At 38.0% G+C, this 15,918-nt stretch overlaps 1 protein-coding gene across 12 annotated transcripts in view; it reads right to left on the bottom strand.

The window, feature by feature from the left end:
• The window catches only part of col13a1 (collagen, type XIII, alpha 1), a 133,986-nt gene extending 118,483 nt beyond the window's left edge, over positions 1-15,503 (bottom strand). For 7 of the 12 annotated variants that reach the window (XM_079843297.1, XM_079843299.1, XM_079843300.1 and 4 more), the window contains exons 1-2: positions 14,872-15,485; positions 5,868-5,937 (exon numbers count right to left, since the gene is read on the bottom strand). In XM_079843297.1, the coding sequence (XP_079699423.1) occupies positions 5,868-5,897 (30 nt within the window). In that variant the 5' untranslated portion in view covers positions 5,898-5,937; positions 14,872-15,485. Of the gene's footprint in view, positions 1-5,867; positions 5,938-14,871 lie in introns of all 12 variants that reach the window. The other 5 variants (XM_079843301.1, XM_079843295.1, XM_079843293.1 and 2 more) reach the window with 2 other exon arrangements.
• Between the last annotated feature and the right edge of the window lie 415 nt (positions 15,504-15,918).

The raw sequence follows: 15,918 nt of genomic DNA, 5'->3' as shown, positions 1-15,918 counted from the left end.
GTTAAGAGTGTCAAAAGTTTCTATTTCCAATTTGATTTTGAAGTGTTGCAGGCAATCACAGAAATGTCTGTTGAGTGCCAAACACAATAACCAATCTGAGGTGTTTTGGGGAGTTTTTGCAAGAGTTAGCTTGTGTTGAACTGAAGTATTTTAAAGCTTCAGTGACTAAAAAAGAGCACTATTTGCTTGCTATCTGTATACGACCCATTTAAAATAAGAATACAAGTACTATTGTCCTACAAAGTACGCAACGCAAAGTTTTGGGAGTGACAAAAATGACAATGGACAGGGGTCAAAATAGACCTGGGAATGCTATTCCTGTTAAAATGTATTTTTACTTAGAATTATTTTTAACATTAATAATGAACTCATTTATTTATTTAGATTTTCAAATAATTAAATAAAATTGTAGTTCCAATAGTTTGTGTTATGGTACTTAGATCAAATGTTGAAATGTTACTGATATTATTACTGACTGAAATTTTGGTATCACGACAATACTAGGTACAGCTCTCACAGCAAACATGCCAATATTTAACCAGTCTATTTACCGGTAGGTTTGTTTTTGGGTGTGTACAAACCTCAATGAGTTGTGAACGGTCTCTTCCACAAATTATATCTTTTTAATATCTCAGTTGTTTCTCCTGGTCTACAATGAGATCGAATGTAGAGCAAATGGAGACTTTTGCTGAAGTCTCTGACTTCTAATCTCACAAGTGTCTCCTTGAGAATTTCAGAAGAAATCCCAATGTCTCAAACTCAGATATTTCAAGACTCAAATATTTCTCATCAAATTCACCCAAACTATGCAACACAAACATGTGCATTTATTTACCCTTGCTGTTTGCCAACACTTGACTAATATATGTATTTTTATTTCTATTGAGTCATATTCGGAAAACATTTGAGTTGATACTTAATTGAAGTGTAACCGAGAACTCAATTAACCTCTGAGCAATACACATTTCCTCTTGGCTGTGTTGCTGTGTTGTACTTTTAGGGATGATGAGGATGCTAAATATGGCAAATATGTCATACATAAAGTTCCCGGAGTCCAGCTCCGATTACACACACTAGATATGGCTTCTCTTCGGACTGCATCCAGGTAAACTGTCAAATGTCACTTCCTGCAGTGAAGCTTGAGGCTTTAGAAGCCTCTCACCCTTCCTGTTGTACTCGTGATTAATCCCTTCAGATGGGCATACAATGAAACCCATCATCCCGCTCTTCATGGCAGCCACAACAATCCAACTGAAGACCAACAGAGAAGCAGTAAAACTAGTGTCCATGATGCACACATTTAAAGATAGCACTCTTACTCAATCCCTTACGACCCTGGTGACACAACTAAAGCCACCAATGCTGGCCTGCGGATCGGAATCCAGTCACAAAGACACTAAATCCTTTGGGGAATCGGTCTTTGGTTTTTCAGAAATAAGAGCAATGTGGGTGTGCGATGCATAGAAGCCAAGAGGGCGGCAGTCTCTTTCTTTTTCTCTGTTTCCTACAACTACATCCAAGAAAGTGCCATTCAGCTTCTCTGGGAAACAATGTGTGGATTCAAGAGCGTTCTGGACGCTTGGGCCTGGATTCAATCGAACTCTCATGGGAGTTTTCCTGTACACTGACAAAGCTGTTGGCAGTAAGCGCCTCTGGGATCATTTTTACAAATCTCTGCGAGAACAAAGAGCATCATATCCATCAGCGTGCCACAATTGTCTACACAGTTCATTCACACCTTGAGCAGCGTGCGTTTGGTTTTCACGTCATTGTGACTCTTCCATACCAGGGCAGATAAACACGCCATTCCAAAAACATTTTTAGAGCCATAAATCATTGTCTTTATGTATACATACTACGTTCTTGTTTTCTCTGATGGCTAAATAGCGACAATGCATCAGTCACTGTTAAAAGAACTGTCACACATCCAGCCCTCTATGATAAGCCGCAGATGTCATTTTTTAATAATGATGTTTATATATACACATCTGTTCAAAGGGGCACAGCTAAGCAACACGCTCACTGAAAATCGACCTAAAACAATTATAAACCAGTGGTTCTTAACTAGGTTTACAAAGCGGTGACTCAACAACCAAAAAAAACTGTTTATTGTACAAAAGTAAACAAAATCAAACATAGAAATGTATTCAAATATTTATTAAAGTATTATGGTAATTTTGACTGGTTTGTTTGAGTGTTTGGATTCTAAATGTCTCTTTTAATGGTTTCGTGCACTTGGCGGCTAAGAAATAACCACACAAAACATGTTGTGGTCTGTACAAATCATGTTTATTCTCACTTCAAGTGAAACCGCATTTAATGTTTCATATGAGTATGAATATGGGCGTGCTTAGGTGAAGTACATAGCTAAAGCAGTGCAAATATTCTAACTACTAGGGGTGCAAATATATAGAAATAAAATTGCTAAAAGCTGTGATTTGCTTAAATAACTATATGTGTGGCGGATTTCAGGCTAAAATGTGACACTGTGTTCATTTTGCATGTGTGTGATCCAGTGTTTATTTCAGAGTGTTAGAGCAACTTGGCGCATTAACTTTGACCCTAGCATGTGTAAATGAACTGTGCGCACTTTGTGATTAAATTCAAGATTAAAAATCATAATTTTAATTTTATAGTCATATTAAATGTGTTAGAAATTGTGTAAATGTGACCTACAGTAATTCGAAAGATTATTTTAAAAACTGTACACATTGATTTCCCAAATCAAAGGATGGTTCACACTAAAAAAAAGTTAAAGTTAAAGCTTTTTTTTTTTAAAATCTTTTAAATCTTTATTAATTATGCAAATGCACTCCACAATCACTCCAACCATCCTAGAATTATTAAATCTGTCCAAATATAGCTATTCAAATCATCTGGTGAATAGTCCTGTATTTTTTCATACTGCAAAATATTCCTGTCAGGACAACTCTGAGTGTTTGGCATGGTAATGGAAATGACAATGTTGATATGTTTGGACTTGAGATCTGCTACGCTGCTGCTGCCTACCAATACAAACGCGACACGCTGTTGTGAGCAAGTAAGACATGCTGCTGCTGTACAATATAGCGAACATGAACTTGGCAGATCTATACAGGTGGAGCTGGGGAAGGTGGTGGGTTTCTGAAAGCGCGCTGCAACTGCTACAGAAAATGCTGCTACAGCAAATGCAGCGAGCTCATTGGCTACTGATAAAGCAAGAACCAATCAGCTTGATTGCAAGCAGGTTGAGTGAAGGACCGATCAGCCTGCGCCATCTGGAGTTTCATCAACTTTCTATATCACTGAAAAATAAAATATCCCAATTTCTATTTTTTCCAATATTATGCAATCCTATAACCCACACAGGCTAGTTCATCCCTGCAATGTAAAGATGACTCTGAGAAGGTGAATACTTCTCTTTGCAGTAAGAATGTGGGCACTGTTACCACTTCAGTGCTGAATTGTGCAGCGCTGCAGGGTAAACAGTTGTGTGTATGAACTGACTCTGACTTTGTTAATGAAAACAAATCTTGGAGGATTTCCGAGTGAATGCGAACGGGCCAAATGGGTTTTTAAACACGAGCTGAGTGAATTTAACCTCTGCAGCCCCCTGGGATTCGCAAAACCAGAAAAAATAAACTCATTTGGATGTGTCGAAACATTCCCCAAGCCCATATGTGAGGTGTTTTGTGATTGTACTAGTGCTGCAAGAGGAACAGGCTCAGACTAATCACAGTTCAGAGAAGGGAGAGAATTAAAATTATGTATAAAACCACCAGGTAGTCTTACAGACAGTCACACCACTCCGAGCCAAGAATAATAATACACTGTCCTTGGGCCGAACCACACATGACAAACACATAGCATTCTTTATGAACTTGGAAGAGGAGGCGCTAACTATACAATAAATAACTATTTTGCTAATGGATTGAAACAATTATACCTTTGCCAATAGTTATTATGCCTCTTCTCTAGCTCAAACATTAAATCAATGCTATACGCATACATACGAATCTGTGCGCTTGATGAGGGAGTCACAGACTATTGCCCACTGCAGAGCACTCAAAATAAACAATGGAATGGAAGCCATCTGAACACTGCGTGCTGGGATGATTGACAAGCAGCAGCTGGCGACATGGAGAACAACATATATGTGAACACTTCTTTGCATAAACATAGTATTTATACACATGCTTTATGAAAAAAAATACATGCACACTATACAAACATCTATCTACATTCATTTCAGCTGAAAAAAAGAACAAAAATTGCACTGATCTTTTGCCTGGTTTACATCAAATGATTGAAATGAAGTAAAAGCTCAATCTGTATTGAGATCAGACACTCTCCCACGGCAGAGCAATAAAGACCAAACAACAACAAACACGACCATCATCTGGGATGCCTGCTGTTAAACGGTCCCCACACCTGGCTCAAAAGTGCCTATCCACGACATGTCTATCTTAAACTGGTTTCACTACGCTGTCTGAAGTCACTTCCCACTCAGTTAACACAACAATGACTAGTACTGACTAGCCTCATTAACACTGAGATGTCTGTACCATCTGGCCTGGTTCTCAGAGATGTGTAAATTCACACACACACACACACACACACACACACACACACACACACACACACACACACACACACACACACACACACACACACACACACACACACACACACACACACACACACACACACACACACACACACACACACACACACACACACACACACACACACACACACACACACACACACACACACACACACACACACACACACACACACACACACACACACACACACACACACACACACACACACACACACACACAAGGTTGTCTGACATCTGGAGGTTATGTTAGGGAAGCAAGTAAAATTGTAGCAACCACAGTGTTATGATGGTAAAGCAGGTCATTTTAATTCGAGGTCATATACATTTTAAAGAATAATTTAGGTTTTTTTTTGTTTTTCTTATGCTCACCAAGTCTTTTATTTGATCCAAAACAGGAATATTGTTACAGTAACAGAAACTGATTTCTGTTTTAATACATTTAAAATGTAATTTATTCCTGTGATGGGAAAACTGAATTTTCAGAAGCCATTACTCCAGTCTTCAGTCTTATGATGAGGCAATTAAGATTTTCATAATAATAATAATAATAATTATTATACTTTTATTCAGCAAGGATGCATTAAATTGACCAAAGGTGACATTAAAGATTAAAGATATGTATAATGCTACAAAAGATGAATGAGAGTGCTGTTCTTTTGAACATTCTATTCATCGAAGAATACTAAAAAAATATCTTATCTAATTTTATGAATATTGAACAAAATATACCCCCCACCCCAAAAAAAATTTTTTTTTTTAAAGGTTAGTCCTGTTAAACACACGGATGTGACTTGTTAGTCGTACGCTGCGAACCTTGCTGACTGTTCCCTACGCTCAGGAACGCTCACATGGCGCCATCCCAACACTTCGGCTTGCATCACGGACCACTCAAACACTAAGTGAAACCAATGACTGCCAACAGCGCACGAAAATATGACTGCACCTGTCACCATAGCAATGCCAGTCCGAGGGCATAAGTGGACAGCAAAGGGGCAGGGGAGAGGAGACTCTTTTCACTCATGTACATTACATAGGAAATGAGATCTAGTCAACGGGATCACGTCTCTATCCTATCGCCAGGGCAACAATATAATCTCTTCATACCTGCCGGCAAAGGCCTTTTTCACAAAAGTAAGCTTAAAAGGCTTAACCACAACATACATTCAAATGCATATCAGAAGTAAAAGGTGGAGCACACTGTCACAGGTGTGTTGTGATCAAGGAGGGGTGGGCTGTGGATGAATGAGGTTATAAAGCATACCTGGTGGACAGAGGCAGCTGTGAGGTGCATCCCGAGCCGCCCGGATCTTCGGTAGACGTGCAGCTAATTTCTGGAAATAAACAAATAGGACATTAAAGTCAAACCACATAAAGAAACAAACCACGTTGTGCATAAGGCATAATTCAAAAGTTTGTTTAGTTGGTGTTAGTTTGTTTGTCTCCCTTGTTGTTTTCAGTTTTCATGGAAACATTTCTCACATATTCACTGAGCTCTGTGAAGAGTTAAACAAGAATATACCCTGCTGTTCAGAAGTTTAGGGTCGGTAAGATGTTTTAATGGTTTTGCAAGAAGTCTCTTATAAATCACCAAGGCTGCATTTACTTGATCAAAAATACAGTAAAAAAGTACAGCATTTCCAGTGTTGGGAAGGTTACTTTGGAAATGTAACTGATTACTTTTGATTACTTTTTCATAACTTTTGTATTTTCCAGCAACATTTTTATCACTCGCCATGGTGGCAACTCTCAGACAGGTTGTAACCTAAAGCTTTCAGCGGCAATGCGGACTGATGTAATTGGCAGACGTGGAGCTCTGCAAATTCAAACGGGAACCAATCAAAAGCATCAGAATAGCATTGCTTTATTAAATGGCCTTTAAATAACAGGACGAATTGTGCACATCAAAAACTGGCAAAGCAACAAATTAATATCATTCAACATATCCTAGATTTTTACAGAAAATATTCAGATATAACCCCTTTTGTAATCATTAACATTTTCACAAGTAACTGCAATTTAATTACATATTTTTCTCAGTAACTGTAACTGATTACAGTTACATTTATTTTGTAATTAAATTACGCAATCTAATTACATGTAACTATTTACTCCCTAACACTGAGCGTTTCACAGTGTACAGTGTTTTATATTTTAATATTTAAAAAATGCAATTTATTCCTGTGATGCAAAGCTGAATTTTCAGCATCATTACTCCAGTCTACAGTGTCACCTGATCCTTCAGAAATCATTCTAAGCTAATCTGAAGAGACATTTATTGAAAACATCAAAGTTGAAAACAGTTGTGCTGCTTCATATTTTTGTGGAAACCATGATAAATTTTTTTCATGTAAAGACAGTTAAAAAGAACAACATTTATTTGAAATATAAATATTTTGTTATATTATAAATATCTTGATAAGTTTGAATATCCATGTTGAATAAAATTATTAAATTACATCATTAAACTTTTAAACAGTAGTGTAACATGTCTTATATTATTTAGTATGCTTAAATATTTGAATAAACTAAGAGACAGATTTACACCAGCGCAAACCCTCTTTTGGAGTTAAAAAAACTGTCAGGATTTGACCTTATTGCATATGCATTTGTAGGAGTTTCCCTTTCATAGGCACAATTTATGGGAGGAGAATATTTAAATGAATCATGCGAGGTGATTTACTAAGGTTCGCGCTCCTCAATTTACTGATATTTGCGCCATTATTTACCACCCAAAAAAGCCTTAAAACAGACACTAATTTGATCCGTCTGTCTTCTTCAATTTGCGTGTTTAGTAAACAATTAAAAGACATTTGAAACAGATTCAAATTTAAAAGAAAGCTCTCTGAAAATATATTTTTGAATTGACCTCAAAATTTCACTAAATATACTAAAATGTATTTGAAATACATTTATTTTATGCTAAGTATACTACAAATACATTTACATATGTATGTACTTAATATAAATACCCTGCAATTGTACTTTTGGTATACTAAATTGATATAGTTAAAGTCTGCTAAATTGGAACAACTAATTTTGTACTTAAACGACCTTTAGTTATCCGGAAATAGTGCTGAAGTCCAACTAGAGATATACTTAAAGCTGCAGTCCATAACTTTTTGCGCTCTAGCGGTTAATAAACAGAACTACATGCGTCTTGTGGAAGAACATTGCAGCTGGAGCTACTTCTCTCTGTTTATGTCTATGGCGAGTCACGCAGGGACTGTGCTCCTCCGCAGCGGTTCCTACCAGTCCGGTCTGAAATAGTCCCAATATAAACACTTATTATAAGTGTACAGTAATAATTCAGGGTAAGACAAAAACACGGATTGGAAAATGGGTTCATGTTGTACATTCTCATTATATAACTTTTGTAAATCTTGAACACAAAAAAAGTTACGGACAGCAGCTTTAAGTATATTTGATTGTGCTAAAGTGGACCTATTGCAAGTATACTCTAGGCAACCTTTAAATATCTTTAATTTAAAGACTGATATTATACAGTGATCATACTATCCTTAATAATACTGATATTAAAACACATTTTAGGCTTAATATTAAGAAATGTGCATTGTGCAAAAAGAAGTACTCCAAATAAAGTTTAATTATAATATTTATATCAGTACGTCTCAAACAATATGTCAGTAAATGTGTTAATGGATTTTTAGTATAATTAGTATGAAATAAATGTATTTAAAATAAACAATAAGTCAGTAAATGTGTTAATGGATTTTTAGTATAATTAGTATGAAAATGTATTTAAAATATATTTTGATATAGGTTTTTTCACTAGGGTACATTCAGCGCTTCAACCATCATCAGAGGCACAATGTCTATATTCTCTGCATAGCTTATGGAGCCGTTGGCTCTATTTGAAGTGTCATATTGACAGCTGTTGCCGTGTTGTTAGTTATTTGATTAACAATGTATGTGTGCAATGGTCACTCTTTGGAACCAAACATTTCATACATTTTAGACAAACAGGGTATTAAAAGTATCAAAGTGAGCGATTAACTATTTAGAGAACAACGAGTGACATTAAACAGAGCTACTATTGCATTTTTTATCCCAAACTTACAAAACCCCAGCTATAATAAACATACCCACTGTATGCTATGCCATATCACTGGTAGAACAATCACTGACCGGCTACATTTATGACCAAATTGTAAAGCTTGTCAAGCGTCTACAATGTGGTGCTATAGGTCATGCCCTCCCCGTCTTACATCGAAACACTCAAGCTAAATAATTCTGGGGCTGCTATTGAACATTTTTCTTGCCCCAGTTTATATTATCCACCGATCGTTCCAGGGCTTTATTTGGTTGATACTGGCAAACCCTCTTCCCAGCTGGAGAAGTCTTTACTCGGACCACTCTCAGACACTACAAGCCTTTGTAGCAAGTTTTTCCACACTACTGAACTCGGCAGCACTACACATATTGTAAAACAGAAAATAAACTAATGGAGGTTAAGAAGAAAAGGAAAACCTGAAGAATGTTAAGATGAAAATATACTGTACATGTGACAGCTGGGTTAACCAACAGACGTTTGTTCTGCAAGCACAAAAACCGTGGAAAATGCATAACAATTTGGAAGGAACCTGTGCTGTGCGTAAACGGCTTTTCCACAGGAGCAACGTCCAGGGATAATGCACACGCAACAGTTTCCCAGAGCTTTAACTCATGATTTTCCAGTGCCGCATTCCCAGGTTATGTTCAAATAAAAGGTTTCTTTTATAAAATGTGTTTTTACATTAAACCATGGGAAAGTGCTTGCAAGACTGTTTCACTTAAAGCTAAGTGCTCTCATAAACAGCAATGCAGCGTGACATTGAGAAAACAATAACCAGTGATGAAAAGTTAGCATGCATGAAGAGTTGCATTGACAAGAAGCACAGTGAACGAGATCTAAAGAAACAAAGACTTAGCTTTCATTTTGAAGCACATGAAGATACTGAAGCTTTTAATTCTGCTAGGGTGTGTTTCTTTATGCTCAAATATAGGTGTTCTTTATGTCAACAATGACCCCATTTACTTTCTTAATACCCATCTCTCTGGACTTATTGTGCACACGATTCATCTGTGCATGTTATTCCAAAGAGAATTTTGTTTTTGTAATCTTTCATCAAAAAGTACTTGCTCACCTCTGAAGTGACTTTGACGTCAAGAATAGCCTAATGTTTTTCAACACTTCCTGGAATGTAACGCCCACTTTTCACATTCCAATCATTTCACAATTGTTAAAATTGTGTCATATCTTACATTTTTTCTCATTAAAGGGTTAGTTCATCCGAATATGACATTTCTTGTCATTAATTACTTACCCTCATGTCATTCCAAACCCATAAGACCTTCGTTCATCTTCAGAACACAAATGAAGATATTTTTGATGAAATCCGAGAGCTTTCTGACCCAACATAGACAGCATGCCATTAACACTTTCAAGGCCCAGAAAGGTAGAATAGACATTGTTAAAATAGTCCATGTGACTACAGGGTTCAACCTTAATGTTATGAAGCGACAAGAATACTTTCGAGCGCAAAAAAAATTATTCAACAATATCTTCTCTTCCATGTCAGTTTCCAACGTTGTTCACATGACGCAGGAGCCGGCCAGTATTATTATCATCACGTGAACAGCGCCGTAGACTGACACGGAAAAGTAGAAATTGTTAAATAAAGTCGTTATTAGGGCCCAAGCACTTATGGTGTGAGGAATTGCTCGGGCTATTATTCTTCTTCTACGCATTTTTGAGGGCCTAAAAATGCTCAAAAACTCACAAAACTTTGCACACGCATCAGAAGTGGTGAAAATTTCCATCTGATATGAGTTTCAGAATTAGGTGTGGCAAAATGGCTGGATTAGTCTGACAAGCCAGACCCATATCAAGATGTTGGGTCTGGAAATTCACCATTGACAGGGCTCAATCCGAGGGGCGGGATAAACGGTTGTCTTTCAAATTCCCTCTGCATGCAATTAGATAGCGCCATGAGCGCCACAACCAACCAGAGCAAAGAAGAAGGTGAAGCCGAGCTAACGTTAGTTGATAGACTTTCGCCGTATCCGGTAGGCAAAACTTCGAACATATCTTCTTTTCTTAAGAATGACTTCAGAAGAAAAAGCTAGTTAAGAGTTAAGAAAAGCTTAACTCCAAGTCTTCCAGAGTTGCGGCCAAAGCCGATTCAAAAGACCGCTGTGCGTCAGCTTCTTTGTTTACGAGTAGCACGCAGAACCTCCGCAACTCTGCCGTGACGTGCCATCATTATGTTAAGCCCGCCCACCAACTCTACACACGCTGTGATTGGCCGGACTAGAGTTTGGTTTTTCCAGCTCTCAGGTCAACCGAGAATAAATACATTTTCTGCCGTGTGTCTAGTGTGTCTAGATTTCTAGGCTATGGCTCGATAGCACCACCTACAAAATTTCAATTAAGCACCGTTCGCACTTTCATATGACATTTGGTACACACAACAGCCCAATACCTACAAAGAAGTCTCTGAGAGCAAAATCTGAAAACCCAACAGGAAGTGAGATATTTTGAATTTTCTCATCCAAATTTTTGCTGTTTCCAAATGTTGCACTTTAACCAACTCCTCCTAGAGATTACGACTGACACTTTTTTTGAGACCTTAGTGAATCGATTGTAAAATCGATTTTCCATGTCTAAAGACGTTTCCATTCTCAACGGCAAAATATAAGCCAATCCACGGACAACTAACAGGCATTAAGACGAACGTAATGAGGGCGCTTAAGACACTCAAGTAAGTAATATATCTGATGATTTATTGGTGTGAAGTTTCGTGCACACATGACAAACAGGAGTGCAAAATTCTCGAAAAACAATAAGCAGAGTGGACTGCCATAACATCAATGAAAAACATTACTGCAAGCTTCAACATGGCTGTGTTTACGATTAGAAATGACAAACAAATTTCGCCTATGCAAAATTAAGGACTAGCCTACCACTACCGTCTTTCTTTTTAGCTTTCGCAACGTCTACTGCACTTTCGAAATTCTTTATTTTATTTTTCTGCTTGTTTGTGAGTTGTGTTACATCTATCTTTTATTTGTTTAATTTGTTTAAAATTAATAGTGTACATATTTGGTTAAAATCGATTCCCTATTTTCGTTTTCGAAACTTGTGTTGGTTGGTTCGATCGATTGTGCAATCGATTTTAGAACGTAAAGTGAAAGCCCTACTAGAGTTTTAATCAGATAACGTCATATTTGGTCAGTCTAATCTAAAGGCCTTTGCGACGTCAAATTATGAAGATCTTGAATTTTCGATGAACGGCCTCACAAATTTCGATATCTCGCCATGAAACAGGAAGTTGATGTAACTCGGGCATCCAATGTCCGATCTGCCCCAAACTTCACATATTTTATTAGAGCCCTAGCCTGAAGACATCTGCATGCCAAAATGTTGTTATAGTCATAGTGCCACCAGCTGGCAGCAGGAAGTGTGGCAAATACAAATGACCGATGTATTCCTCCTATTTTTATATACTTAAATGCACATTGAACACAGTGCACTGTTTTCCTAAAGCCACCGGGTGAAGGTGGCACGGGTGCGAGGTCCCTTGCATCGCTGCTTGCAGCTTTAATTTTTTGTTTTGTTTTTGCGCCAAAAAAGTATTCTTGTCACTTCATAACGTTAAGGTTGAACCACTGTAATGCCATTGCAGTCAATGGAGGGTCAGAAAGCTTTCAGTCAGATTTCATCAACAATATCTTAATTTGTGTTCCCAAGATGAACAAAGGTCTTACAGGTTTGGAACGACATGAGGGTGATGACAGAATTTGTCATTTTTGAGTGAACTAACCCTTTTAATAAAATTTGACTTGAAATTGCATCAACTTATGAAAGTAAAATGTTGCAAATGTTTCTCTTGCTGACTTTAAGATGACGTGATGTAAATGGTAAGGTTGCGGTGACATGAGACAGCTGATGCCCCAGTGCTTGCAGGGATAAGTTAGGAGGGAGGGGACATTCTCTGCCTCCCAGCTTTAATGGTAACTCGATGCCCAGTATTTGATGTGGTTTTAACAATCTATTTTGAAAGGATGACACAACTTTTTACAATTCCAATGTCCGATTACTACTAAGACCCCCAGACTTTGTGCCTGAAGGCCTAACTCTATGTCTCTCTTTCCATTTCTTTCATTCTCTCTCTCTCTCTCTCTCTCTCTCTCTCTCTCTCTCTCTCTCTCTCTCTCTCTCTCTCTCTCTCTCTTTCTCGTTTCGCTATGTTCCCCCGATCAGATCTTGATTACACCCCTAAAGAACATTCTGTCATAAATTGTGAAATCAGCACCTTTCTAAACTTCAACAGGCACTTCCAATGTATATGTTTCTCAGCTTTAATGGAGACGTATACATGCAATTTTATGGTGATGCTGAAATGTCAGTAGTCAATATGTCTATGAGAAACATCTGCCCTTGATAACAGAACACCCTTGAGATAAACACACTTCGGATGCTTTCAAAGGCCCATCAGTATTAAACAAAACTGAAGCTTATTATAGCCTATTTGTTCATTACAATTAAGCATATTTTCCAGCAAATCTCTCATTACTGTAATGCATCTGGGCATTCTACTTATTGTGATTTAAATTATTCTGAAGGTTAATTCTCATTAGATTCTTATTTCAATAATACCGTCATTCTTTATCAGTGTTTTGCAATACACAAATTAAATTGGGGTGGCAAAAGATGAGTGAAAATATAATTTCTTTCTTTGACATGTTCTTGAAAGATTTCCGTGAGATACACCTGTAAATGACTCAACTGTAATTAAACTCAACCTCAGATTGACTCACACTTGGCTGTCTCTACACCAGTCTGCTTTAGTTAACACAAATATTCACCAGCATCATCCTCTGCAGACTCTATTATTTTATGAACCACATATAGTGAAATGGTAGCCTTTCCCCAAGCAAAATTCCACCCAAGATTCTTTTAACGCTGCAAATACTTTACATGCAGCTAGGTGATGATCCACCAGAGGCCAGTGTGAAGGGACCACGGACGCAGGCAATGCACTGAATATATATATATATATAGGCTATATCTCACTTTCCTCCACCTCACCACTTCTAGCTCAATCCTATTCTACACAGACGACGTGTGCTCAGCAAGTGCTGAAGCTGGTGAGAGCCCAAACTACTTGATTGTTGATGTAAAACAGGTGGTCGTATGGTGACACAATGTGTTCAGCAGGTTTTGCATGCTGCAAATAATAGTTTTTCGGAACAGCAACAGTCATAGCTTACAGTAGCAGCTTTGCTTATCATTAAACAGATTTGTTTTAAAATTCAGTGGGTCAAACGTGAACAATACAGGTGCATCTACCGGATCACATCAATTATGTGTTCTTTTATTACGACAGCTGCACTAATGGATGTGTCAAAATGGCAGAAGGTAATTTTGGCAATATGATTGTGATATTTATAGACACTTTTTCTAGAGCAATGCTAAATAGGATGTGAAAAATCTGAGCCATGTAAAAACATCTGATCTGGCATCTGAAAAGCTACAACACAAAGTAATTTAATAATCAGGATTTAATCATTTCCTACTCATGTCATATGAGACATTAAAGGACATTAATTGGTTGAAATATTAATATCAACTAATAAGATAATTAATGTTATCAGTAGTTTGTTTTTAAAGTCAGTGGAGAGTTCAAAAAGACAGTAGTAATTATTATAATTGTGTATCGTTTTATCTCAATTATATTTAACCAAGTAAAACGGACTAAGTGAGATAAATCGAGAAAGAAAACACACAGCAAACAAACAATTAATAGACAGTTTACTAAAGGAATAAAATTACAATTAATAAACACAAAGTAAACAAGCCCAAGAAAACTGGGCACAGAAAAATCATTATTTTGATCCATGTGCACGCGCGTTTGTCAAGTCCCCAGAGCTCAAACGTGCACAGTGAAAGTGCGTAAACAAACGTGAACCAATAAACAAACTAACACGGGGCGAGGAGATTGAGAGCAAGGCTAGTCGATTTCATTAAATTCATATTTTAACACACCTGAACGTAATTCCAGAAATATCTTCAACCTCAAAGTCTCTCAAAGTTTCTGAGCAACGCACTTCTACCTCTCGTTAAGATACAACTTCAACAAGGTGGGACAACATGAATATCTTCTTCATGAATATCACTCATGCAAATAGCTTGTATACGGTATGACTTAGAACAAATATTACAACCGCAGAAGAATTTCTGAAGAATAAAAGTGACCGCTCACCTCCTCTAATATCTGATCCAGTCGACTCCACAGGACGGGCTCCACCTGTTCCAGAGAGATCCAACTGGAGATACGTGGATCTCTGTCCTTTTCCAAACTGAGCACCCTGGACTGCAGATCCGACGTCCTCAGGTAGAGCAACACACAAACTCCAAACGAGATCAAACAAACACAGATGGCACACACGTCCTTCCAGTTCGTCAAAATGCGCTTTTGGCAGGGATGCTGAACGCAGGTCCTCTCCTGACTGGACTGAGGTGATACTCGCAATTTCATGTCCTCCATGTCTGTGAGACGTAGCTTATATAGGCAAACAAATGTTTATCCACCACTTTATCAGGTTGAGCAGGGTCGTGTTCAAATAAACTGATTAAAGTTTTCCTTTCAGGCAATTCAGAAAATTGAACGTGAAAATATCAATCTTCAAAACGACCTCATCAGAGGCATGCTGCCCATCCAAGTGCATGGAGATATTGGTTCAGTGAGGTCCGGCTCTAGTGGGAGTCCGTGTGCTTCGCTCGTGCCATTTGACGGGTTTCTCTGACTGCTGCGCGCTTGAGTCTCTCTCAGAATGAAACCTGACACACACACATACACTACACGGCTCTCACCACGGGACCCTTCGCTTCTCTGTCGCGGACAAGCCCCTCCTCTCGGTTTAGTTAGGCTAAACGGTAGGGCGGGATTCACGGAGGAGCTGACCCCGGCTTTGATCCGGCTCTGGATACGATATTTTTAGGTGCACTCACTGAATCGACGCGTATAGTGGACATGATAATCAAACACACAATCGTTAAAGTAAGAGAAACTGATTCTTCATATCTAGATAAAAGGTGCGTGTTATAGCGTTTCAGTCACCAAAACATTAGATTACCAATTAGTCAGAATGCATCAACTCGTGCCACAACCATACACTCTAAAAAAATGGTGCTACACAGCACTTAAAGTGGTTCTTGGCTCGTAATCATAGGGGAACCTCTTTAAGTGTTGTATAGCACCAATCTTGGTGCTTCAGGGATTCTTCATCGGTTCTTTGGCTGAGGTGCT

This window comes from Gobio gobio (assembly GCF_949357685.1).
Source record: "Gobio gobio genome assembly, chromosome: 18".
In the NCBI taxonomy this organism is placed as follows: domain Eukaryota; kingdom Metazoa; phylum Chordata; class Actinopteri; order Cypriniformes; family Gobionidae; genus Gobio; species Gobio gobio.
The sequence above is the reverse complement of the archived record's forward strand: the minus strand, read 5'-3'. Positions and strand labels throughout refer to the sequence as shown.